General features: G+C 42.4%; 2 protein-coding genes and 1 long non-coding RNA gene across 3 annotated transcripts; 2 read left to right on the forward strand and 1 right to left on the reverse strand.

Moving 5' to 3' along the window:
- The first annotated feature begins 479 nt into the window (after positions 1 to 479).
- Positions 480 to 9,814, forward strand: LOC115403581 (uncharacterized). Its single transcript, XR_003933224.1, has 3 exons — positions 480 to 490; positions 741 to 750; positions 9,744 to 9,814. It is a non-coding gene; the product is annotated as an uncharacterized LOC115403581 (long non-coding RNA).
- On the reverse strand, positions 9,279 to 21,573 carry sona (SON DNA and RNA binding protein a). The gene is made up of 10 exons (XM_030112499.1): positions 21,408 to 21,573; positions 18,741 to 18,840; positions 18,173 to 18,380; positions 17,087 to 17,163; positions 15,195 to 16,994; positions 14,529 to 15,057; positions 13,189 to 13,706; positions 12,549 to 13,024; positions 12,312 to 12,404; positions 9,279 to 11,698 (listed from the first exon to the last, which is right to left on the reverse strand). The coding sequence occupies exons 2-9, from the start codon at positions 18,766 to 18,768 to the stop codon at positions 12,330 to 12,332; spliced, it is 3,711 nt and encodes a 1,236-aa protein (XP_029968359.1). The 5' UTR covers positions 18,769 to 18,840; positions 21,408 to 21,573; the 3' UTR covers positions 9,279 to 11,698; positions 12,312 to 12,329.
- Positions 21,574 to 22,690: 1,117 nt separating this feature from the next.
- ercc1 (excision repair cross-complementation group 1) lies at positions 22,691 to 26,158 on the forward strand. The gene is made up of 9 exons (XM_030112525.1): positions 22,691 to 22,845; positions 22,919 to 23,344; positions 23,875 to 23,978; positions 24,175 to 24,274; positions 24,896 to 24,972; positions 25,221 to 25,320; positions 25,429 to 25,500; positions 25,675 to 25,743; positions 25,836 to 26,158. Exons 1-9 carry the CDS (start codon positions 22,789 to 22,791, stop codon positions 25,896 to 25,898), a joined length of 1,068 nt encoding a protein of 355 aa, XP_029968385.1. The 5' UTR covers positions 22,691 to 22,788; the 3' UTR covers positions 25,899 to 26,158.
- Positions 26,159 to 26,507: the final 349 nt, after the last annotated feature.

Genomic DNA, 26,507 nt, shown 5'->3' on the forward strand with positions numbered 1-26,507 from the left:
CCGTTCCTTTTTATTCAACTCCGTATTCAATTAATGGTAATGTATGCATTTATGTGCAGGCTTTTTTTTTTCATGACTACAATTTGCAAGTGTTTCAGTTCTGAGTGTAAAGATACCCAATGCTCAAGAATATAAAATGTCATGTCTGCACAATCTGCCTTATTTGCACGATATTAAAAGAACGCCTAAGTCTCCGCAGCTCTTTTCAGATGAGGGATGTCATATTGTCTTGACTGAAATGTCCAAGACAGGATTAATTGATTGCTTGAGTCGTGTTTCTCCTGATTGGGTGATTGAACAGGGACGAGGGTCAGAGGAATGTGAGCTGAGAACTCTTTGGCATCTCAATGAAATTGCAGATCTAATCTATTTTGCATGGAAGCCATAACTAATGCATGCAGCAGCGGGCAAAATCATACATTTCTTGGCTGTCTTGCTATGTCAGGGAACAGCGAGTTACCTTTAAAAGAGCTGTCATGTATAAAAATGTGTACAAGCACTGTCGAAGGTCCTGGGACGGCAGCGGAGTGAAAATGTTTGTCGCTGTTGTTGAAAGTGAGTCAGCGTTTAACACCTGGCTTGCGTGAATAAAATGTTCCAAATGCGGTCCGTGGAGAAAAGCGGCAGGATATTGAGCGTTCCCTCTCTGGCTGCAGAAACCATCTCAGTTCTTTTGCCACCGAGAATGTCCTTGTCACCTTTTCGCTGGATGGAATATGGGCGCCCGGTGTTGTGTGTAGAAAACCAAGAGTGCTTTTCTGGCTGCTGACAACCAACAGGCACATGCAGTTTTTAGGAATTTTTTATTTTATTACATAAAATATCAAAGTCAGTGTTCAATTACCCTTTGCTGTGAAACTGGTCTCATCGAACAGTTTCATAAAATAAGAGCATGCATTTCTGTGTGGAGTTTGCACGTTCTCCCCATGTTTGCATGGCTTTCCTCCCACAGCAAGACCCCCACCAGCCATGCAGCGACTGGCCACCGAAGGGTCAGTTCGGTAAGGACATTTCTCCTCAGGCGGATTAATAAAGCATGAAAGATAAATAAATGATCACTGTCAAGTGACGGTGCGAACCGCTGCGCCACCAGTTGCAGATAATAGCTTTTTTGCTGCATATGTTTCCCAAAAATAAATCACATTATCACGAGAAATGTCCAGCGTTCTGCAAAAAGTTACAGCATCAGAAAGTGCATGGATGTCAAAAAGCAAATCTGGGATTAACATTTTATTTAGTCAAGACAAAACCCGACCAAGCAATCGCTGTCATATTCAGTGAGAGTAAAACTAAAAATAAAATCAAATCTAAGTCAGTGAGAGACCAGCGCTCTCACTGCTCATCCCCAGGCCAATCCAACAGCTTGGTCCTGCAGCTGGTGCGGCTCAAACACAGCTTGTGTGGTTGTGCTGGTGATGAGAAAGTGACGCTGAAATTGAGATTATTTTCAGAAGTTGAATTTCTATTTCAAAAGTCTGTTATATGTTTTTTTTTATCTGTTTCTGTATTTCTGTATTTATTGTACTCATAAAGCAGCCCTATCCCTACGCAGATTTGTTAAAATGATTCAAGTTTTCACTACAAATCTAAAAATCAGTCAAGCTTATAGGAAAAAAAACTGACTGAATGAAAAAAAGATAAACTAAAACAGAAGAGGTATTCTGGTCATTCCTGTGAGAGGAAACACGAGTGAGCATAAAAGATGAAGATTACATGAGTTTATCCAGGAATAAACCTGGGATCTCCTGGTAAGACCGAGGAGATAACTCAACTAACGTGAGCATCTCACAACCCCAGGCAAGAAATAAATATTAGATCATCTGGTTGCAAATTTCAATATTTGATTAGCACAGTTGCGGGTGGGCGCGGCGTGAAACCTGGTTGTTTAAATCACGGCAGGTTTGGAGGTAGTTTAGACACCGTGTCTTTTTTGTATTCAGAACTGATACGTCTTGAAAAATCACCTGGTTTCATGTACATGCTTAACACTTTTCGAGGGGAGCAGCAGGATGAAGTGACACTTCTCTGAGTGTGTGTGAGCTGCTGAAGGTTGTTTCTCCACAAACACACGCATGCTTACATACACACAACTGCCAACAACCGTTCTACCTTGATGCTTGTACGCGTCAGCAAGAGCGGCGAACTAGATCCTGCTATGTGTCAGTGACGAGCGCGTGCATGCGTGCACACACACACATGCACGCCGCTCGGCCTTGCGGTGTCATGACCTCACGTTGTGTGGTGTCTGTGACACACTCTTGATATTCTGACTGTGAGCCCTAACATGTGCGATGGACTGGAACGTCCATGACTCCGTAATACACACAGCTTTGCGGTCAGGTGAAGGGTTCAGGTGTGAGTACTGGACTGAAACCTCTGATACACAACACGCACATCCACACACACACATCCACACACACCGTACTTGTCTATACACTGTGTGGCTGCAGATGTGGCATGATCTTTCAAGTGATGTTCAAAGGGACTTAAGGCACTTGGCTGAATTGATTAAAGGGTCCAGTGTGGAAGATTTACCGGCACCTAGTGGTTAAGTTCCAGATTGCAGTCAGCTGAATGCTGCTGTGTCTCCATCCTGACAGGACTGTGACACATCCTCTCTGCTGCCAGAGGTGGTTTGACCATTGTAAAAGTCACAACAGCGTTTACGATGAAAAACCTGCAGTTATTTTTAAATTCATTCAAATAAAGCAAAAATTAAGAATCCACTTTGTTTTTCAAAGATCTCCCTAATCACTAAAAACCCTCACATTGGGGAATTTGTTGAATTAGGTACATTTTGTTCCTCATTTTCATTAACTAACTGGATTTGTTTCTATTCTTAAAGAGGTTGTTGCACCATCTTGAACTCAGATTATTAATCGGTGAAAGGAAAGAAACCAAACACACATAATCTCACCTTGACTGAACTGCTTGCCTTGGTGTAACATTAAAACATGTCGTCTTCCCCCAAAACATTTCATGACGTGTCCTGAACAGAAACCCTGTGTGTCACGTCCCCCCGTGGATCAGCGTGCCATCAGGTTTCACCACTGTAGAGACGAAAAACACACACATTCACCAAACTGTCATGAAAGCATCGGGTTTTCATCCTGGTCCTGAAGAAGCAGCAGAAACACCCACACATGCACACATTGACCTTGATCCACCGTGATCTCGGCGGACGCGATCATGGACTCTCCTTCTATTTCTGTGACAAACAGCACTCTGTCCCAGCCTTGGTCGAATGCATCGGGCTGGAACTAAAATACACAATCCTGCGGCTGTCACACACACGGAGGGAGAGAGGAAGAGAGACACTCACATTCACGTAATCAAACATTCACAACGATATTCGATTCGCACAAACATCCTCCCATCCACTCGGCAGAGTCTTACGCTGCTTATTTTTGTTCATTTCCTCTCAGAAGGTCATGGATAAGGCCAGTGGGAAAATGAGAAATGTCTTCTACCTTTTATTTTAAGCGACAGTGACATGAAAGCCCCAATAGGATTCGAACCTTTAGAAATCTTATACAGCGGTAATGATGAGTAAAATGGGATTTTCTCAGGATATAGTAGCATGTGGAACTGACATGATCAGCACAGTGAAATGTGAAGGTTTTCATGTGTGTCCTCCTGCTGCAGATGTTGGCTTGTCATAAATATTAACCGTAACCAGTGAGATGCCTTTGAAGGCTTGCCAGAGACTCTTTTTTTTTTTTTTTTTTTAAATGTGCAGCTTCTTTTTTCCAATCAAATCCAAATATTGGATGATGAAATGAAAAATGAAAACCATTTTTTGAAATTGCCTTTTTTACTTTCCACTTCACACATTAAGTTCACTCACTCATCCATAAATTAGGATTTATAGTGACTCTATCTTAGTGCCCCATGATATTTTGATGCACGCGTTCATGTGTGTCTTCGATCATGTGCGGACGGTATTTTGGATTTTCCTGTTTTTGCAGTGTGTTATTTCAGCGTTGGACAGATGCGTTTCTCTAACCGCTGAAGCCACTGGCACTCACACTCGAGCTGAAATGTGTGCGCACACATTTTTGACAGTACAATGAACCGACAAGTACAGCCAAAGTCACAATCTTCATTTCAGTCCTCTGACCAGAACATGGACCCTCACAGTTGCAGACATAGCTCATTTGCTTCCGCAGACAGCTCTCCAAATCCTTCTCAGACAAAAAAAAATAAATAAATAAAAAAATTAGGCATCTTATTTTCCCTTTTGTTCTGAAGTTTTTTCCCCTTTTCGCCTCACTTTCGTCAGCTTTTATCTGGTTTGAGCCTCTCATTTCCTCCAAATCCTCTTTTCTCCTTTTTTTTTTTTTTTTTTTTTTGTCTTTTTGGTCTCTGTTGTCTTCGTTAGTCTGCCTGACGTTGTAGTGAAACGACGTCCCTGAGCCGGAGCTTCACCATGAACTGAATTCATCAGCTTATCCAGTGTGTGTGTGTGTGTGTGAGTGTGTGTGTGTGTGTGTGTCAGCTACTTGATGGAGTGTGATGTAGTGTTGTGAGTGAAAAGGATGTTTTGAAAATGGAAAGCAAGGGAAATGCCCCCCGAAAAAATCCAAGTCTCTGTGTGTGTGTGTGTGCGTGCATGTGAAACTCAGTTTTCTGGGTTGGGGGGAGCGCTTCACCCGGGTGGTCGCTGCAAAGCACTCAGCCATCCATCGACCGGTAGCCATTGATCTGCAAAATTCAATGACTCACTAGGTACTCAGAATGCAGCCCGCATACACACACATGGAGATGTGACTGCTGACTGCTGCGTGTGTGTGCGTGCATGTGTGTGCGTGTGCTTGTGTAACATGCACACATGCAGACACTGACTGATTAATGTAATTACAGCCCACGAATTAAATAAGTGTAATTGGCCCAGAATATTTAAACAGAGCTGCTTCTAACAGAGATTACTAACCCCGGTCCCACACATGGTAATTAAGAACAACGGACGCTGAAGGCGGAGTTTAATACTGAGCTTGTACTTCTTAGTAAGAGAATTGTCGTGGTAAGTATATTTTGTTTATTTGTTGTTATTAGGCAGCCTAAAAAAAATGTAATTGGGGAGGGCAGGTGGGCTAAAAGAAAGGAGAAGCCTTATTTAATCTCCTCTCTGCCGCCGCCACATTAAGTACAATCAGCGAGTTCAAACGTTGAACGCCTTTATGCCTCCACAGCTGCCTTTACTGCTCCGGGCATTGATTCAATACGGTGCTGGAAACATTCCTGAGATTTTACTCCAATTTTGACGTGATAGCATCACACAGTGTTGAAGCAGATGCATTATGTGCACCGTTCTACTGTATGAAGACTTTCGTGTATATGTAGGAATCAAAGGGGCAACAGGAGAGGCAGGATACACTGCTCATAAATCAATATCATTAGAAGACCCATCTATTGCTCATTCAAATCACACCCTGAGCTGAATGGAGTGGACGTGGAGCAGAAGTTGGATGGATGGGTGGGTGTTCCTCCCAGCGCTGCAGCAGGATCGCCACTCTTGGTTTGAGATAATACTTTCGCTCTCTGAGCATTATCCTGCAGGAGATGCCCTTCAGAGGACGTAGGATGGCAGAAATAGTCCTGATGGAGGCTGTGGTGTTGAAATAATGTCAAGATGGTCCTGAGGAGCCCAAAGTGTGCCAAGAAAATATTGACAGCAGCACCATTGCATGAGCAGCGGCCTGGACTCTGCACCAGATTAATGGAAGCCTGCTTTGATGTTGTTGACACCCTGTGAAGCTGTTTACCCACTGATGAGTTTGAATTTTTCACTTTCACATGAGTGTAGACCTCCAGATCCATCACAGGACCGCTAATGCAAATTGAAGTCTTGCTTTCCTGTTTTCAGCAAAGAGAAGTGACACCCGATGTCTTCTTTTCCTACTGAAAACCATCCGCTTCAGTAGCAGTAACGCATGTTGAATTCTGAGACGGTATTTTGCATACTCTGATAACAACAAGTCGGCGTTTGGCGATATGCATTGCTCCATTTCTGTGTTTGCGCGTGGCTCTTCTGTACCGTGCGGCGCTGTCTTCACTCAGAACGGCAGCCAACCCGACTCTGTCAGCGCCGAGTGAAAATCCCTGCAGATAAGCAGTTTGTCATATAGAGAGAGCAACAGGGGGAAAAAAATCCAGGATCTTTATTAAAACTGAGTAAAACATTTTGTGCACAAAAAGAAAAGTCAAGCCTCTCATATATTAAAAAAATCTTCATCTCAGTTGATTTTGAGTTAAAAAGTACTTATATAGTAGGCAATAGACTAAAACCATAGAAGCAACAGACATGACCTTTAAAAGCTACATGAAATAAATTTCAGTTTTATTGAAAAAACAGGCCTCAAACTACCACTTCACAAATATTTCTAACTATACATGAATCCTGGAAGCTGTAAACAATGCTGTCTTTTTTTGTGAGATGTATTAGGTTATCACTGGAACGTCGACATTCAAGAAAAGATTAATGAGACAAAAGCTGCAGGTCCTCAGAGAGAACTGGAGCAGGCAGATTCGTTTCATCAACAAGCTCTGCGGAGACCAAATCGTCTTCCCTGGCGTGGATGATTCCTCTAATCCATAAATGATATTTTCCTCACCGAATCACATTATAGATATATATCTACACATACAAATGCAAATGAAGTCCATACTTAAAAGAGAAGGTTTCCAAATACATTGATGTTACTCATATATCCATCAGTGTTCTATATGTAGTCTCCTGCCTCCCGGCGTTACCTCTCCGTTCGAGGTCAGGCTCCGGTCCTTCCTGGTTCTGCTCAGGACAAACTGGATCCCGTGGATGGAAGCAACGAGACTGAATAATACAGGAGTTTTACTTGTACGTGTGAATCCCCGAACAATCTTACATAAAACTTTGAATGGAGGAATACAGGCGGTACATCTGCTCTCCGTCTGCGTTTCAACAAGCAGGATTTAGACAAGAGGCGAGAGGAAGCTTATGTGGCCTCAAGCTGAAGCTTTTTTTCTTTCTTTCTTTCTTTTTAACCAGCAGAACAAACTGTGTCAATCACCTTCACAAAAAAAACCAACAAAATCAGGAGTGACCTGAATCATTCTGACAGACTGAAGTGATAAAAGACAGGAAGCGAAGGAAAATGAAAACAACCCCCCGTCAGCTCAAAGCCTTTAATCCCCGTCTATGTTAGCGATAAAGACGAGACTAAAACTGCTTTTTAAAAAAAAGAATCTCGCTTCTTAGCAGATCTAGACATAAAAGGCTATCAGTCTGTTTTGATACTGACTGTTCTGAATCGATAATGTTTGTTAAAATTCAAAGTAAAACAGGAGACTTACAAGGTGAAGATAATTATATATGCTTTTTTTTGACAGTTTTACTTGAGAGACTGGCAACAGCAGCTCTCCTCCTTTGACCTCCACAGCAGAGGAAAGGAAACAAAGTGAAAGTGCACCACTTGTAGGAGGGATTCATAACTACAAGGTTTATTTTTTGTCCTGAATCAATTCATGACAGATTATGTAACTGCCTCAAGCACCGGGGCTACGGCACAGTAGCATAAGTTCATTTCAAACATCATCGTTAACTTTATTTCCCTTTCGCTGGGATCGAACACAAACTGCCCACACACACACACACACACACACACACACAGACACACACTCATGGGCGCGCAGTCGTGAAAATCAATATTATTGTACAGTCAGGTTGTGCTGCTGGGATCCGTCTCTCCCGTGAAAGCTTTTCATTCCGAGTAAAAATGGCAACAGTTTACTGCTGAGCGAGGAAGTATCGATGCTGCCTCGGTTAACATTTAGACTACGGTGTCATTAAAAGGATCAACGCAGCTTTTTAGCACACCAGGTTAACTGGAAACTAGTTAAATTAATGCCACATGTCGAATTAAATGATGCATCAATTAAGTCTGGCATCAGAATCTGATTGGACTAGAGAATTTTCAGTCAGTGTGAATATTCAAGATCTATTCATTTCAAAGCATTTTATACACAAAGAAATGTGCAGAAAGACATTCTGTTTAGCAATGAGCAGCTTGTGGTTTAGTGGCGGCACTATTTGTGTCGGTGGAGACGGGATGGAGACAGAAATGAATCATAGTTATTTTTAATTCTGTCAACCGATAAATAGAGTCAGTGTAACTTGTCTAAGAGCAATATCACACAAGAGGGAGAGCTGCTGGACTGAACATTAACCCAGCGACTATCTCATCAGCCGTGATGAAATTCAGTGCAACAGCATGACACCAAGTGTGATATTACCTATTTTGAAGTTAGTGCCGCGCCATCTATCAATCGACGCTGCTTTATCCGATTTAGCGCCAGGGGCGTGAGCCGATCGCCTGTTGGTGGAGGCAGGGAACACCCCGTACAGGTCATCGGTCCATCAGAGAGAGGCCGGATTCACAACTAACACACTCATAATCACACCAACTGGCCGTTTTGGAGTCCCCATTTAACTACAGGCTGTTGAATTGTGGGAGAAAAGAGGGAGAATACGCAATCTCTACTGAAAAACACGCCAAGATGGACTCAAAATTTTATGGTGAACAACATGTGATGCATTCAGATGAGTGTTTTGCATGCTGGCTTCCTAAAAAATGTGATTTATTCTTTTCCGTTGTAGCTCAGAAGGGGAAGTGTCCAGGAGAAAGGCTTCAGAGCACCGTCTGAAACGATTAAAAAGGTGACCGACCGTATCAGACGCTGCCGTCCTTTAAGAAAGTGGCTTTGTTTTATCGTAAACTACACTCCATCACTCTTCACGTCTCCGATTCACGTTCGTCTCAACCATTACGCTGCAGCTTTCATCGCAATACACATATTTTCTCCCCCCACCGAGCTGATCTGAGGGCGTTTAAGTGAATGTTTAGCTCCACTCGACACCGCCGCCGGGCATTTGAATGAATACTAAGTAGTTCATCGCTCATTCTGCAATCACAGCTTAAGCGACGTTAATCCATCAAATACTCTCATCTCAACATTTTGAGGCTCAAGTGATGGTTTTCCTTTATCTCCCACTATATACATAACATTTTTCCAATGTATAATGAACAGCGTGTCATATCATGAGGAATCTTCTTCGAAACTAAGACAGATGTAATTATTAAGATATTTAAATCCTCAGTTGAGACAGAGTCAAACAGAGGCTTTCCAGTATTGTGACAGGGAAAAGGGGTTATTAACGAAAAGGCAATTCCTGATTTCCCGCGCACTCCCTGGAAGACTGGAGGTCAGCTTGAAGAGGACGTGAAAGGAGACCAGTGTAAACAGATCATGGAGGTGTTTAATAATCATCAACACATTTCTGTACAAAGCAAGCAACGTCATCATGAAATGGCAAAAGAAATCCTAAAATGCATTTTCTTTTCTTCCGTTGTTAAAATAGCCCAGGTTATCTCAGGGAATCGATTTAATGGCTGAACACTCGTCATACAGCGGTAAGTATAGCTTACAGCTGAACGAAAACCTTGGGATCGTCTTCCACAGCCCTGGGTACGAGAACGCCAATACAGAATCCCCCCCACCCTTCCAATGAAAAACCTTCTCCCAGTCAGTTTTCTAAAAAAGCACCGAGTTCCTCTTTGTTCCAGTCGAGCAAAACATGTTGGAAGTAGCACACATCGAGAGAAAGCGGCTGAATGTACGAGCGGGCGAAATTAAAAAAGGGATTGTTGGACGTTTCATGTCTGGATGTTGTATTTTTCTATATTCTACAATTCCGTCTGCTGAAGTGACTACACTTCTGCAGTTATTGGAAACGAGCCGCTTAAGACAGAGAACCTGATTGTCTGACATACAAAAAAAAAAAAAAAACATTTCACAAGTGGCACATAAGCAACTTTCTACATTAAAATGTTTGCTGTACAAGTCACTCGTTCCTACTCCAACAGGGTGGATGATGAATCCCTACGTGTGCTTCTACTAAACCAAAACACTACTGAGAGGTTTGTTACTTTCACACAATAAGACGCAAAAGGAGTGCTAATCAAAAACAACACTATTTACAGTCTGCTTGAATGAACATGTGAATGCATTTTTCCTATTTCTACACAAGAAAAATAAGAATCGTATAACTTGGCATTCCGAGGTCCAGTCATCCAATCCCTCGTGAGAGTGAAGCAGGGATTTTCATCAATGAGAGTCTGTGATACCACAAATGATTCTACACAGTCGATAAGGTCCAAAGGAAATCGCTCAATCAGCTCCGCTTCGAAATGACGCTCAAGAGCCAAAACTCTGACAGATAAGCAATACAAACTGGTATTTGAAGAATCGCCTTTTCGTTTCAAAATACCATCATCTCAGTTCCTCAAGCAAAAAAAAAAGAAAAAAAAATTTTGTCAATAGATGTTATGACTGTCATGCTGAAAAAAATGCAATTTGCAGCCAAACATGTTATGAGGTGAAAAAAAACCCAACAATCCCAAATGAAAGTCCTGGTTATAGTAAAAAGATTAGCTAGAAAGCAAAGAGGAGGCACTCACACCCAGGGCTGTGCTAACAGGCTCAGGTTCATAAATGATATCATACACTTTCATATCATTTATTTTATTTCTTTTTTTCCCCACAACCAATACAACAATTTGTACCCTTCCCTAGAAACACAATGGAAGAAAGTGTCACTCTGTCTCAGGATGCACAGCATGGCGGCTCTCTCACGCTGGAGATTCAAGCTCATAAAATCACATCACGTGGGAGACGAGGTGTCTGATGTAGTCCAAGTCCAGAGGGCCTCATTTCATTGCTGCTTGGGAGGGAGCGTTTCATTTGTCAAAATACTTTCCTTTTATTTTTAATTTTAACTACAGTGACAGAGGGGTGAATCTACTGAACATTAGAAAAGGTTGGAAGGGGTCCTGGGAACAGTTTTCGGTTACAGTCGAACCTCCACTTCCTAAACAATGCGAGGCAAGTCTCCACTCAGTGACGCACAGCTGACCAGCACCTCGACCCCGGGATGCTATTGAACAAGAATAGCACAAAACTGGTAAAAATCAACTTTACTTCAGAGAGTAAACAGAGTTTGTACAGAAATCCATTTAGAGCACGTTTTTCTCCTTTGTCCCTCTTGGCAAAAAGAAAATGGGCTGCCGGACTAAAATCCTTTCTGGTAGAACCGCTGTGAGGATCTACCATTTCTAAATCCACCGGTATTATTTGATGATGAAAGCAGGGCCTACGGATGGCAAAGGGGAATACAGCAGAACAATGAAGCAGTCGTCACTTAACACAATCATTAGGAAAGCTTAAAGGTAGAACAAATTCAGAGAAACCTAAAGAACTTTTACAAAAAAAAAAAAATACTTGCGCCACTAGTTAGTTTGGTTTGTTTTCAGTCTTTATGACAGTGACTGCCGGAAAAAGCAGCGACACTGAGGGATTGGTGGTGAAAGTCACTATATACACACACACACACACACATACACACACACACTCACTGTACAGCCATAAAACTGCACACACGTCCGTGTGTCCAGCCGTCGCAGTGGTATCGCGGGTGAAAGTCCGCCTGTGTCGGCCCTGCGAGCAAGAGCCGGGCGGGGAGCGGAGTGGGGCCGTGGTCGGTGCCGGTGCTCCTGCGCTGTCGCGGTGGTTAACTGTGGTGCTCACAGAGGAAAGTGAGAGAGGGGAAACGCCTCCGACAAAGAATCTTTTACTTCTTCCTTCGGTACTGTTAGGGGAGCATCTGTGCGTGCAGACAGAGAGAGGAAACGTCAACGCTTGTGCAAATCTTTTTCTGTAGTTCACATCTAAACTGACATTGGTGAAACAAGAGATGACTTCAATTGTTTAAATCAGACAATTACAGTTTGAAGTCAGCTTTATTTCAAACATCCAAAAAACTGAACAAATAACACAGACCAATACAATCTGCCTGCATGTCAACGAAGAGTGGGAAGAAGTCGAACTTATTAAATCCCATTCCTTCTCCTCAAACAAGACTCCTGGTCTTTTTTTAAGCTTCCAAATATTCGATAATCAATTCATCCAAACATGCCAGAACTATGGTACAAAGATCAATTATCTGTGAAAAAATATATCTTTATGAAAATAATATAACATCAAATATATTTTACAAAAAAGATCATTTTTAAGGACATTATTCACACTTCTACACTGACAGACAGTTTATAAAGCATCTCTCTGTACCTCTTTTGAAACCGTGGAAATAGTTCATTCGGCTAAAGTAACAAATAAATGACTTTTTTGTTTTAACAGTGGGGAATGAAATGCTTCAACCACAGTAAATGGAAGTGGCATTCACCAGAAAATGATTAACCGAGATTGTTCATTCGTACCGTGGGGGCTTGGCGGTTTTAACTTTCATCATCAGAGACGTGAGGTTTCGCAATGGCCATCTCCTCCTTGCTGTTCGCAATCATCTTGCATTTCTACAAAAACAAGGTGGGAGGGGAGAAAAAAAGCATTAGTCGCTTTCAGAAAATGCAGAAACAGTTTGCTAAAATAACACAACACACACACACACACACACTCCATCACTGCTTCAAAGCAAAATAACCAGTCAACACACTCACCTCAGTTAACTCCTTGATGGTGTGTATGTTAGCCTGCTGGGTGACCTTCCTCTTTGCCTCCTCGATGTGGTCCAGATTTAGAGTTGGCGTTGGGGGGGCAAGGCACGGGGGAGGCTTGTTTGTTATAGTGGGGAGCGGGGCGAGGGGAGGCATGGCCGCCAGGGCGCCCATGTTGGTCAAGGCGGCCGTCATGGTGGCCGCCGTCATGCTCGCCATGGCGGCACTCATGGTGATGTTGGACATGGGCATCCCTGGAATGGTGGGCAGGCCCATTGGACCCATGTTGGGCATGTTGGGCATCCCCATGCCCATTGGAAGAGGTAAAGGTAACGGCAAGGAGAGGGGGGCGGGGGACGGAGTGGGCAGGGGAAGCTGGAGGATGGCTTTTGGTCGGAGACTCTCGGGAATCGGGACTCCAGCTTTAGCGCACATCGCAGCCGCGTTCGCCTTGGCAATCTCCAGTAACTGGTCCTTGTCTGAGGAAAGGGTAGAAGGGAAACGAAGGGTGTAATGAAACACAAAGAGGGGAAGACAAAAAGGGTACATAAGTCAAGATCAAGCATAAGCGGAGGAAGAAAATGTAAAACATGGCATTTAAATCGTGCGCTCGGATATTGAACTGTTGTGCGTTCAGTTTTACCCAGTTCAGTGAGTCGCGGCGGCGTCTTGCTGGTGCTGCGTCGTGTTCGGGACCCCGACCGGCGCTGCTTGCGGAGGATGAGAACTGGAGAGTGGCTGGGTTCCCTCTTCCACCTGTCACGTCTGTCAAATGATCGACTGCGGAACACCGGCCGCCTCCCTCGCCCCCTCGACCGAGACCTTCGCCGACGATCGGACGAACGAGACCGAGATCGCCGGCTTCTCTCTCCCGACCTTGACCTTTTCCTCCTGCCCGTGGAGCGGCTCTTGGATCTTTTATTCCTGTCTGTGGACTTGGACCTCCTCCGGGCCTTCTGTGACCGTGATCGTCTCTTGCGTGTCGGCGAGCGGGATTTAGACCTGCGGGCTTTGGTCCGTGACTTGGAGCGTGAACGCTTGCGCCGTGCGGCAGAACGGGACCTTGATCTTCTCCGTCGACCGGGACTCCGTGATTTGGAACGTCGCTTCTTCTTTTCTGATGGGGAGACCGATTCCCTTTTCCTAACAGGAGACTTAGACCTGGGAACAGAAACCCAAACTAATTTTGTATACAATCCAAAAAAATGACAACAGTAAAACAGCAGGACTGAAAGAAACAAACACACAGATTGTCAAAGTCCGCCCACCTAAAATGAAGAATTTATTTTTAAATTACGGTGGAACTAATTTGGTCGCCTACAAACAAGCAAGATCCCTGGCTCTCACAGGCCTGTAACTTCTGCATTAATGGCACCTGTTTGAAGTGGTTATCTGAGTAAAAGACACCTGTCCACAGCCCAAAATAGACTCCAAACTACAACATGGCCGAGACCAACGTTGAAGGACAACAGGAACAAAACTGTAGACCTGCACCGGCCTGGGAAGAGTGAATCTACGATAGGCAAAAGGGGGAGAAGCATTCTGAGTTGCATCCCAAGAACACCATACCTCCTATGAAGCATGGGGGTGGAAACATTATACTCCGGGGCTGTTTTTCGTGTGGGGAGGTTTTCCAATTTTCTGTCTGCACAAAAGTGGAACACATTGTGGAACTGTATTTCCCACTCTAGAAATAAAGCCACGAGTGTGCAGGTGTTATATTTGTCAATGGTGGCTGTTTAGATGAGTCAAACGTTCAGAGGGCATTTTGTTTTATAGACTGCTTGCATGATTTCATTTATAATTCAAACTGTTTCTTTGTTCAATGAGACATTAAAGTGAATATTTTTTTCCTGTTACTTTGACACTCACATTGTGAAAAGACATTTAAATACAGGATCTTGAAGTGAAATAATACAGAACCAAGGTAGACTTTTATTCATGACGTGTGTGAAAGATTACCAGACACATAAGATCACTGACCTGGACTGCTTTCTTCTCGACGCAGACTTGGATTCTGAACGCCGAGGTGAAGAAGCTGAACGTGAAAGTTTTCTGCGATCTGCAGGTGAAGGTGACTTGGAGGGCTGCTTCTGTAATACTTCGGGAGAAGCTGAACGTGAGGAGCTTCTTTGGCTGTTAGAGGCAATATTGAGTGGAGTTTCTTCTTCTGCTTTTGCTTCTTCTTCTTCTCCTTCCACTGAGCCTTCAAAACGATCTAATCTTTCTGGACCAGGGTCAGGCACAGGCGCAGGAGAAACAGATCGAGATCTGGAAGCAACTCCTTCATTGAGGGCGGTAGTCTGCTCCATCGGCTGCATCTGCTCCATCTGCTGCATCTGCTCCACCTGCTGCATCTGCTCCACCTGCTGCATCTGCTCCACCTGCTGTATCTGCTCCACCTGCTGCATCTGCTCATTGCCGTGGTTGGGATTAAGCTGCTCCTCCGGCTGTTCTGAGGAGATTTCCACTGGACATGGAAGAGGAGCTGGAGCGATGGGTCTCCACGCACCTGCAAGCCGACAGACATGACTTGAGTCAAAGGAATCAGACGATGGGTCGGAAAAACTGCCCAGACTGACATTCAGGAGATAAAATTAACATTGGGAAAAAACATTTGAATTTAAAACAGTGAAAAACAGCTCTTACCTATTGGGGCTGAGGGTCTTTCATTTTCTTCAGCTGCCTGCTCTATCTTCTCTATCTTCTCTATCTTCTCTATCTTCTCTATCTTGGGGGGGGACGCTACCTGTTCTTCTACTGCAGGGGGCGATGGGCATTTGGCGGGAGATGGGCTTCTAGACTTCTCACTTGATGCAGACCTGGATCTGGATTTAGGTCTGACAACCACTGGAGAAACCGATTTAGACTTTGATCTTCTTCCACCCTTCCTTGGAGATTTAGACCTCTTTCTGCTCGGTTGTGGCGAGCGTGACTTTGTACGGTGTCTCCGAGTCAAAGAGCGTGACCTGGAGCGTTTGCTGGATCTTGGTGGAGATCGATTCCGTTTCGCGGGTGACCGGGAGCGCCTTCTGACGGGCGACCGTGTTTTTGATCGCCTTCGGGAGGGAGGGGTTCTGGATTTGGTCCTTCTGCGGGGACTTCTGGTTCTGGAGCGACGGCTGCGCTTCACCGAGCGCGATCGAGTTCGCCTGCTCCTGCGAATGGATCGGGAACGGGACCGACGGGACCTGGGAGGCGGAGACCTCCTGCGGCGAGACACAGACCGACTCCTGGAACGTCTGCCTCCGGCTCGCCTCCCCGGCGATCGTGATCTGGAACGACGAACGGGGCGCCTGGATCGAGAGCGAGACCGACGCGCTCTACTGACAGAACCTGAACGGCGGCTAGTGGCGCCGCTTCTTCTAGGCGAACGTGTTCTTGAGCGTCTTGTGCCTCCTCGTGATCGTGATTTTGACCTTCGACTTCTCCTTGGAGATCGAGATCGAGAGGGTGATCTCCGAGCACGTTTTGGGGACCGGGACACTTTTGTTTTAGGAGATGGAGAACTCCTCCGTCTGTGAGGAGACTTGGATTTCTTAGGAGACTTGGATTTCTTCTTCTTGGGCGATAAGGAACGAGATGCGGATCGGGATCGACGGCTGACTTTCTTAAGAGACTTGCCCATTGGAGAAAGTGACTTTTTCCTCGATTTCGGGGATGGAGAGCGGGATGCGGAACGAGACTCTGGCCGAGCTGCAGAAGCCCCTTTTCCTTTAGAGGTTGACCTTGATCGTTCTTTTACTACTTTTACTGGATCACTGCAAGACTCTCTGTTGGGATGAGGTGATGGTGATCGACTTGGACCTGACCCAGACCTCTTTATGTCCGGGCCCTGAGAAAGGGAAGGAGATAAGGAGGACTCCTGATCTTTGATCTTCGACTTCTGACCTGAACTGACCTGATCCTTGAGGCCAGAATCATCTCTTGGGGTAGTGCCTTCTTGTTTTGGGATGATGTCAGGCAGTTCCTGAGCATGACTAAAAGCACCATTCCCATGAGTGTCCTCTGGCTTCACCTCCACTGTAGCTGTATGCGTTACCTCTTCCTTGACTAGACAGGGCGACGTTTTATCCTCATCTGGTTCAGTGCTGTTACTCGACTTCCCTTGAGTCAGAGAGACGTCCATATCTGTTTTCTCCTCTTTCTTTGCAACAAACACTTCAGGGTTCTCTGGGAGAATAGGGGCTAATTTCTCCTCTTGCTTAGCTGTTGGAGCCAGTCTTGTGACTGCTACTTGGAGGTCAGATGTTACAGCCGGAGGGCATTTTTCCTCGGTAACCCCTTTACTTCCTTCACCTTCAGAGTCAGAACCTGAAGCAGAGCTGCTTTCAGATGGAGATCGAGACGGTGACTTCTTTTCATCCTTCTTTTTCTTCTTCTTCTTCTTTTTGGCAGCGTGTTTTTTGTGTTTTTTCGACTTTGTGTCTCCCTCGATGTCACCACGATCTGAGAGAAGAAGATATCATTTAAAAATGACAAATTATTAAATAATTATTCCCAGATAATATATAAATAAGGCATGTGTAACTGTGTTTTACCTGTGATTGCATCCTTTTTGCCCTCGTCCTTTAGCACAGAATGTTCTCCGGCACTTGCAGCTGCTGCCAATCTGGCACTAAGAAAAAGGAAACTGTGTTATAATTTTATTTTACTGTAAATTAAATGCTTAAATTCAAACTGTAACAAAGCGTTATATGAGTTGAATCTGAAATACCCAGACACTGCAGCTGTACTGAAAATGGTACACTACCTGAACAGAAAATGTTTGCTTTAACTGTAACCAATTACGCGGCGACAAAAACATGAAAAAAAAAGCATCATTTGTAGTACATGATACTGAAAAAGTAAAACTAAAAAAGACAGAGGCACTACAGTCTGAAAGATGCAGACTATTTGCATATTGTTAAAAATAAATCATGAAGGGTGGAAAAACAAAAACATCTGAGAGGCAAAGTCTCTATACTATGCAATAATTAATGACTGATCTAACACTTGCTTCTACGCAGGAGTATTAGGGACACTCGTGAGGATAAAAAATGATTCATATTTTTCCCATCATGCATTTCAAGAATACAGTTTAAACACAATGTCAAGAATAAATAAGACCTTAGAGATTAAAATAGCTGGCGCATGTTGCCGTTTCCACAAAATGCTTTGCAGGCAGTTTGATGAACGGATGGAGCTATACTCGGAAATCGGCTTTAGCAACTGCATGCTGCAGTGTGACGCTCTCCATCGCTCTCCTCGCTGACTTTTTACAGGGCATTAGGGATGGACAGAGAAGATATTTCCAGTTTATTCTCTACAATCTATTTCGACTTTAGTTTTGACTTTTTTCTCCAAGGGTTTGCTGAATTGAAAGAAAGATTAAAAAAACCCCTGTCATTTCTTTTACTCATGAGTGCGCTTCTAATACTTCCTTGATGCCTTCCTTGATGACAATTTTGGGCTAAATTGGCCAGAATTCATGAAACCTGTATTCTGTCTACACAAAATAGTTTTCCATCCATACATATGAGATGTAAAGTGCAACAGATAAGAAATTTCAACTTTCTAATAGTTCAGTTATTACTCCCTTTTTAAATCTAGTCGTTTAACATGAAGTTAAAGCACAGTTTTCTGACCTGGCTCTGGTGGTCCGGACCGGTCTCGGTGGAGGTGGTGGCTCTGCCTCTGATTCAGCACCAGACTCTGAACTGCTCTCCTTCTCGCCCTTCTTCTTCCTCTTCTTCTTTTTGCTTTTATGTTTTCGGTGCTTCTTGTTTTTCTTGTGGGGTGGCTCAGTCCCTTCCTTGGCATTCACATCATCTTTCCCAGGTGTGTCTTCCTCACCTACACAGGAAAACCAGAGATTTCAGGTCATACAAACCTTAATTATTTTTAAATAGTATTTTACAAGCCTTGAATAAACAGGTTAAAACAATTTTCTAACATAAACAGTACAGCAAGTCATTCCAATTGAAGCTGATGGGAAACTTATCACCATAACCAGTGGGATCTAAAAGTTTGAGATTAAAAATAGTTGTAATGTTGTTGACTGAAAAAGCAAGAAATATGTGTTCTCAAAAAATAGCTTGGCTTGTAAACATCAGAAACACAAATTAATTTATACTTCATATTTTAGTGAAATAATGAGCAGAAAAACCTAAAAATAAAACACATTTTTTAAATAAATCACTGTCCTTCACTTACCTGAGGGAATGTCCACGGCACACTCCATTGTGTCAATGCAATGGTTGATAAAAGGCCCTCAAAGCGTTGCTCTCTTGTTGCTTCCTCACCTCACCCAGCACTATACAGGAAAACATAGAAATGTAACTTTGACAACAAGACATGAGGTATCATATCTCGTGCTGTCAGTTTTAATCGCATTGATCGCAATTAATCGTGATTAATTCATGGAGAACTGTCAACAATTAACTTTTTTAAAGTTGAAATTAATTGCAATGAAGAATCTAATCCTCATAAATCAGTCCCAATGTCAGGAAAAAACAGTTATCCTCTATTTCTTTTCTTTGACCCAATTGGCAGACCTCAATGGATTAATCGCGATTAAAATTGACAGCACTAATCATATAACATCCTAGCAAAAAGAGACACCGTATATTGATAACCTCTACTAAGTACTAACAGTAAAACAAAGTGAATGATCACAAGAATACCCTGATCGCTCTGAACTGGATGCTTGTGGTTCACAATTCCTTGACAGTCATCCACATCCACTGATTAAATAACAGTCTGGTCAAATTATAAAAAATAAAACACCTAATGCATGGACATGAAGTGTCTCAATCTGCAGCACTTCCAACATGTTTTATCAAAAAAGTATGAACTTTTTGGAGCTTGTACTTCTTGTGACTCAACTGCACCTGACTTGTGGTCTCAAAATCAAAGTTTAAATGAACTGAATCTATATCTAATCTATGCATTCTTAATTGTGGCTTAAATCTCCAACCCTGTTGACACAGATGAAAAACCTATCACAAACAGCACAGCTGACAATTGATTCACTTTGATTACTTAATTCATATACTCAATGATTTAGAAAAAAGTTAAACTTCCATGTTCCAAATATTCAACAACACAGTGGTAGAAAATGACAAAACAATCCTGTAGATGACTACAAAACAATTTCTTTCATGTCACTTAAATACATACACACTTTTTATACACCAGTAGGTTGTTATTCGTCCTTGTACATTTCATAAAAATTATATGCACATTAAATATTGTTGTATGTGCTTCACAATAAACAATAATTTAAGGCTAGCTGAGATCAGTTCCAGTGCCCTGCAACTTTGCACAGGGTTAAGCAGTATACAGGATTGGTGGATGAAAATGTTTTAACATTTCATCTACTGAAAGAGGTGTATAATTTTGTAATTCACATAGAACGAAAAATTAAAGTACATAACAATTACAGAGTTTCATTAAATACAGAGAGGTGCAATCACTTTTGCTGCCATGATGTAAATAAACCTGCTTGTTTGATAAAAACTTACTCTGTAACTGCTAAAATCTGTCATAGAAATTATTGTCTGTTCATATTCACTTAGGTTTTTAAATTCATAAACACACCATATACAGTTAAAACGCATCCTTATTTTCAAGGTACATTTGTTTTGCAGCTCTAAATGTTACTTTGATTTTGGTGGTGGGGGGGTGGACCTTTATATTGCAGATAGCTGCGTTATTAAGACATTTTATACCACGTGTTATCATGGCTTATCTATCTTTAATGATTCAAAAATTTAATAGCATCTGAAGTTGCCTAAAAGGGAAAAAAAGGGCTAACACTAAAATACAGGAATGTTTTTGACTCAATATAAATGTAATAACTTAGAATTGGCACTTGAACCTGATTCATATCTAATATATGGTTCATGTAAATAAAAGCTGAGGCTATGTAGTAAATCGGCTTTTGCGCGCACTTTCAAGTATTTACACATTCAAAATGGAGCACAACATGATTTTGGACATAAATGTGTAACGATATTATTTTAAAGTAGTTACACGTTATTTTTCTTATGTAATATAGGAAATCACAAAATCACATGGCTAACAAATAAATCCAGCAAATGCTTTCTCCCAACAACCACAGATCGAGTTCTGCCATTGACAATCAAACACGTGAAAAAGACAACTGTACACAGACATCAGCAGTGAAGCTACAATCGATGTTACCTCAGTTCATCTAAAGTCTTCGTTCATCTTTTAAATGATAAAACTACTTAACTGGTGTGAAAACATTGAAAGAACATCGCCAAAACGTCTGGCGTACGTTACCTACAATAAATGCTAAAGCTAACCATCACAGACACGGCTGCCAACGCGGTGCACTACATTTTAACGAATGAATAAACATTTTAGTGAGCTCAACCTGGGGTTCTTAACACTCAACGGTGCTGCAATTAGTCATATGGCATTGCAGTAAAAATGACCAAATACTCTGTAGATAATATCAGCAAAATACACAAAAGTTTATGATAACGAAGAGTTCGTTACCACGTTAGGTAACTACTGAAGGCCCGCGCGGCCATTGCAAAGCATCCACAAATCAATACAATGAACGGGAGCTCCGAACAACACCAACAAGATTTTTTTAGTTGTATTCTTTGCAAAGTACTTATTCCATGCACCCCAAGTGAAGCTGGGGTGCATCGTGTGACTGAAACGTGCTGAATACATGCCGCGGCCTCAGCGGCCATTCACCGCCATCAACCAGGACATCCATGCTAACTGTTAGCTCCGTGTTCCTGAACGAGCTAGCAGGTGAGCGAGATGTAGACAATACTTCTTTCAAGAGAGAAAACGTCTTCCTGCTCTGCAGAAACGAGTCATTCTACAGCAGATAATTACCCAGTGTGTGTTCCGTGACCGCCGTCACTGTATCGAAGGCGTCAGATGGCCGCAATGGGAACAATTGTTGAATATGCTAGCCGCTGACGTTAGCCGAGCAACTGATCCGCCATGATGGAGAAGGGTATCCCAGCATGCCATGCTGCACGGTTTGAATATTAGCGTCATTGTCTCCCAGGCAACCATATGCTTCATGAAACACCTCAGGTTTGCGTACCTGGAGGCATCAAAACTTTTCTAAGTGTTTTTTTAATGTTTTTTAATTTAGAATAGAATAGAACAGAATAGAATAGAATAGAATAATCGGAGAAGGCAAAGCTTCTCATTTTATCTGATTGTAGTTAACGTGGCCTTACTCTAAAAAACCTGCTTGCCAGAAAAGAAGAATTCAAAGTACTCATGAATAAATGGATGAAACAATGAACTTAATGAATAATGTCCAAGCTCTTTGAAACTTGCGTTACAATGAACTGAAAATCTTTTTAGTGATTAATTTCATCTGAATATAAAACAAAGCCTGCAGCCCAGGACTTAAGAAACATTGATTAGCAAGTTTCACATTTGAAGATCAGCCAACCACAGAATAAATCAAGAAATGCTACACAGTTCAATATATTCAAAAATAAACTATTAGTTTGAATCCCAAAGTATTTCTTTTTATCTAAGCGGGACATCTTCTGTCCCGTTTACTCTGTGCAGGCTCATGGGGCACTGAATCCTATTCCAGCTCACTAGGGGAGAAGACAGGACACACCCCGGAGATGTCACCAGGCCACCACACACTCACATTAAGGCCTGGGGGCAATTTGAATTTTGACATGAATTAACCTCACTTGCAAGTGTTTGGACTGTGGAAGGAAAACTGGAGTACCTAGAAGAAACCCACCCTGACACTGGGTGGGTGGCAAATTCCACGCAGAATAACCTGGCTGGTGTTTGAACCTATGAACTTCTTGCTGTGAGGCAAGATAGTAGTACATTTTACTTTAATTGACTTTTTTGGGTGTTGATGTGGTATGTGTGACCATAGATCTATACAAACACTTCTTATAAGATGTCTATGTGTGTGACAAGAGCATTGAGCTCATTCCATGCAAGGAAGGAAATGAAGAACACGCGCGCGCACACACACACACACACACACACACACACACACACACACACACACACACACACACACACACCACTGTGCCTTGTTGTATCATGGCCTTACGTTGAAATTTAAACTGTACTTTCAGCCTCACCCTGTCACGTGCTTTTATTATGACGGTCTTAAACCGGAAGTGTCATGGCTGCGGACTGTTTTGACATTTTTCCAGGTTTCTCTGCAAAGTTAAGGGTATGTGTTTACTAGAAACGTCCTCAACAGTTTTGGGACACGATGAAGAGATTTAACATCAACCTGGATGATTCTGCATTCACCAAAGAAAGAAAACCGGTCAGTATCGTCAATAAGTGATGTTAGCAACTGCTTAGCTTCGCCTCCTGAACTAGTTTCTTTGTGCTTCCAGCCAAAGCCGCACTTCCAGCCTTCAGTCAAAGGACAAACCACTTCCAGCGCCGAGCCTGCTCCGGAGCAGCCTCTGTCCTATGCGGAGTACATCGTACAGAGTAAATGCAGAGCGGCTGGAGCTCCGCAGACCGACGGCTCCTCCAGGCCGCTCCGAGCCGGAGGAGGAGCAGGGGGAGCAGGGGGCTCCGCTCTGGGGCAGAGCCAGGCGGAAGCCCCGGCCCCTGTCTCCGCAGGATGTGGACAGGGTCAGGACTCTGCTGCAGAATCCGAGGCTCAGCCCGATCACTGTGATTCGGGTGCTGAGCCGCCGCTGCCTGGCGCCGATCCTAAAGAAGGGGGCAGCTGTCAGAAGCCAGACCCCAGCCTCAGCCTGGCCAGCAAACCGCTGGGCTCCGGGAGCAGCATCGTTGTCAGTCCTCGACAGGTGCATCTTCTTCACTCACAATATAAAAGCATGTAGTTTAAAAAAAAAGTAGAAAAAAATGTATTATAATCTGTTCTATTCTGTGTGGGCCAGTGCTTTAAGGAGTCTCTCCCTGGGATTGATAAAGTATCTCTATTCTATCTAGGACATTAAACTTATTTCATAAGTATTACAGTGTAATTCAACATGCATGTAAATAGATTTTAAAAAGTCCATTGTTTTTCTGTAACAATCAGGTCATATGCACAAATATGTTAAATGTTAGAAACTGAAGTTGATTCATATTATTATTCAATTTAGTTTTGATGATCAGAACATTGGCTTGAAATTTTCATCTTAAATTCAACAAATCCATGTGAACCGTCACATCATTAAAACACTAGGCTTTTTATTTTAAGGTCTCAGTCTCAGTTTTTATGTGTTTCACAAGATATCCAGTCCTGTGTCGCTTGATAGGCTTAAAATGATATAACTTATTGGATTACACATGTGTGAAACGCTACCTCATGTATTTGTTTTTCTTTACTTAGCGAGGTAATCCCATCCTGAAGTTTGTGAGGAGCGTTCCATGGGAGTTTGGAGATGTTGTGCCAGACTACGTCCTGGGACAGACAACCTGTGCTCTCTTTCTCAGGTGGGTTCAGGAGCTTCCTAAGCTGCCATCAAATCATGTGATGTCATCTCTAGTACTCCTCCACACAGCAATAAGTCAGGCACATCAAATTCATTTTTAATAAGGGACTAGGAACTGTGTTTCCTGATTACATTTTCTTCTCATGTTTTGGTTGGATTTATTTTTCTTTTTTGTTTTCTTGGGCCTGCCATAAAAGCCTGAGGTATTACAACTTGAACCCAAACTACATCCATGACCGCTTGAAGCAGCTCGGACGCACGTTCACCCTGCGAGTGCTGCTGGTCCAAGTTGATGTGGTGAGTGCTAATCTCTCAAAAAACAATAATGTGAGGGATATATGTAGAAATTAAGTAATATAAAGAATGTTCATTGCATGTGCCATGTGTGTCTGAATCTGTTGCTTCTTATTTTATTGGACTTAAATGCAGGAAGACAAAATTAAGTATTATGTTCGTTTTTTAAATTCCATACCTCAACCCTTTATAGGAAACTCGGAAACTCTTTTTAATACTTGGGAGTAAAACGTTTCCAATCAACGAAATTTCTTTTACATGCTCACGCTTCCAAATGCTTCAACCTTCAGGGAATTCTGACAGAATTTCAGAATTCCACCCATCTTAGTGTTGAATCCACTCATTTCATTCCTGTATTCTGTGATTGTGAATAATCCATCGTTTTGGAATAAACAAGAAATTTAAGAGATGTTGAATATTTTAATTTCACCTGTAAAAATGGCTGTAATCTTTCCTGTGGAGACTTGATGTAAACTTTCAACTTCATTGTATGTCTGGGATCACTACTTTAAGAGCTTTGTTTTTTAAAAAACTGACCTGTTGCTGATAAAACACCACATACAATGTGGCAATAGCTCCAAACTGATGTGGTTGCTTTTCCCTGGCTTTGGCTCTTTACTGCAGAAAGATCCTCACCATGCATTGAAGGAGCTGGCTCGTATTTGCATAATGGCCGACTGCACGCTCATCCTGGCTTGGAGGTAAAAGCAGCGACAGATACAAACAGCTCTGTTCTAAATGGCCATCTTTTGATGACATTTCTGGTCTCGCCACCTGAAAATATATGCGGAGTCCGAATAAAAACATCAGATGTTTTCTGAATGTGTTTGTTTGTGATACTTAGGTGCCCTATATGTTGTTTTATTCAGTTATTCTGGGTGGGGTGAAAATTAGTTAAAGTATTTGGTTTAACCACAGTATATTTTTTTCTTTCTTGTTAAATGGACAGTCCAGAAGAGGCTGGACGTTACCTGGAAACATACAAGTCATATGAAAAGAAACCTGCTGATCTCCTGAAGGAACAGGTCGAAAAAGATTATCTTTCAAAGGTGTGTGTGCATTTATCCTTCAATCAATACTTGCTGAAAAAAACTGTCGCAGCACCTCTAAGTCTTTGCCATTTGTAATTCAGATTTTCTTGGTCTGTTTTCTTTCAGGTTACAGATTGCCTGACCACCGTGAAGTCCATAAACAAAACTGATGCCATTACCTTACTCTCTACTTTCTCGGTGAGCAGCACTGAGGACAGTTTACAGTCCATTAGCTGCTCCATGCAGCTCAGATTGATGCTGTTCAATAATTGATTTACACACAAATGAACAAGCAGCCTCTTCATTTAATGTTCTCATAGGGTGTGCCGTTTGGTATATAACAATGATTTGTTGTTTTTTTGTTTTTAATAGTCTGTAGAAGGAATCATCAGTGCCTCAAAAGAAGACTTGGTTCTCTGTCCTGGCCTGGGACCACAAAAAGTAAGGAAAATGCATGTGAAAGAAGTGAACATAGAAAGATGGCATGAATCATTTGCGGAGTTTCAACAGCAGTTTTTTTTTTGTGCCTCCAGGCGAGAAGACTCTTTGATGTGCTCCATAAGCCTTTTCTCAAGTCGAAGACCAAAGACGGCTGAGGCATCACACAGGATGTGTGAAAAATACTCTATGAAACTGGACAAAATATTGAGAACTGTGGAAACATTCTCTTAGGAAGGTTAAATCATTCCTGATTTACTGAGAGATGGGTGAAATGTCAGTTAGTTTGAGTATGGGTCTGAAAGGAGGCGTTGAAGCGAAGATGTGATGCAGACAGTTTCTTTTTTAATTGTTGAATTTGTTGCTTGTTCACTTGTAATATTTTTTTAAGAACAAAAATAAATATTTTTTATACTCAGCAGTGTGTTTAAGTGTTATTTTTCAAATTTGTACTGATAGAATGTAACCACAGCAACAAGATAAAAATAACTTTAAAAAAATAAGTAAATGCCCACATGAATTTTGAGTTATTTTAGTGAAGAGGATGAAAAGGAAAAAAAATAACAGAAGACAGAGTCCCTGGACAAAGCCCGTTCCGCTACAAACACGAAGCAAAACCAACTGATTTGATAAAATTTAGTTTACATAATGATCTAATTTAATGTGAAAATGCTTCAAATAATTCTTAAATGAGTGAAACCGATTGTGTGATGGACTAGTGATTAGTATAATCCAATAAGACCCAGACTTCCAGTAAACACCAAAAC

This window comes from Salarias fasciatus, chromosome 16, assembly GCF_902148845.1.
Source record: "Salarias fasciatus chromosome 16, fSalaFa1.1, whole genome shotgun sequence".
In the NCBI taxonomy this organism is placed as follows: domain Eukaryota; kingdom Metazoa; phylum Chordata; class Actinopteri; order Blenniiformes; family Blenniidae; genus Salarias; species Salarias fasciatus.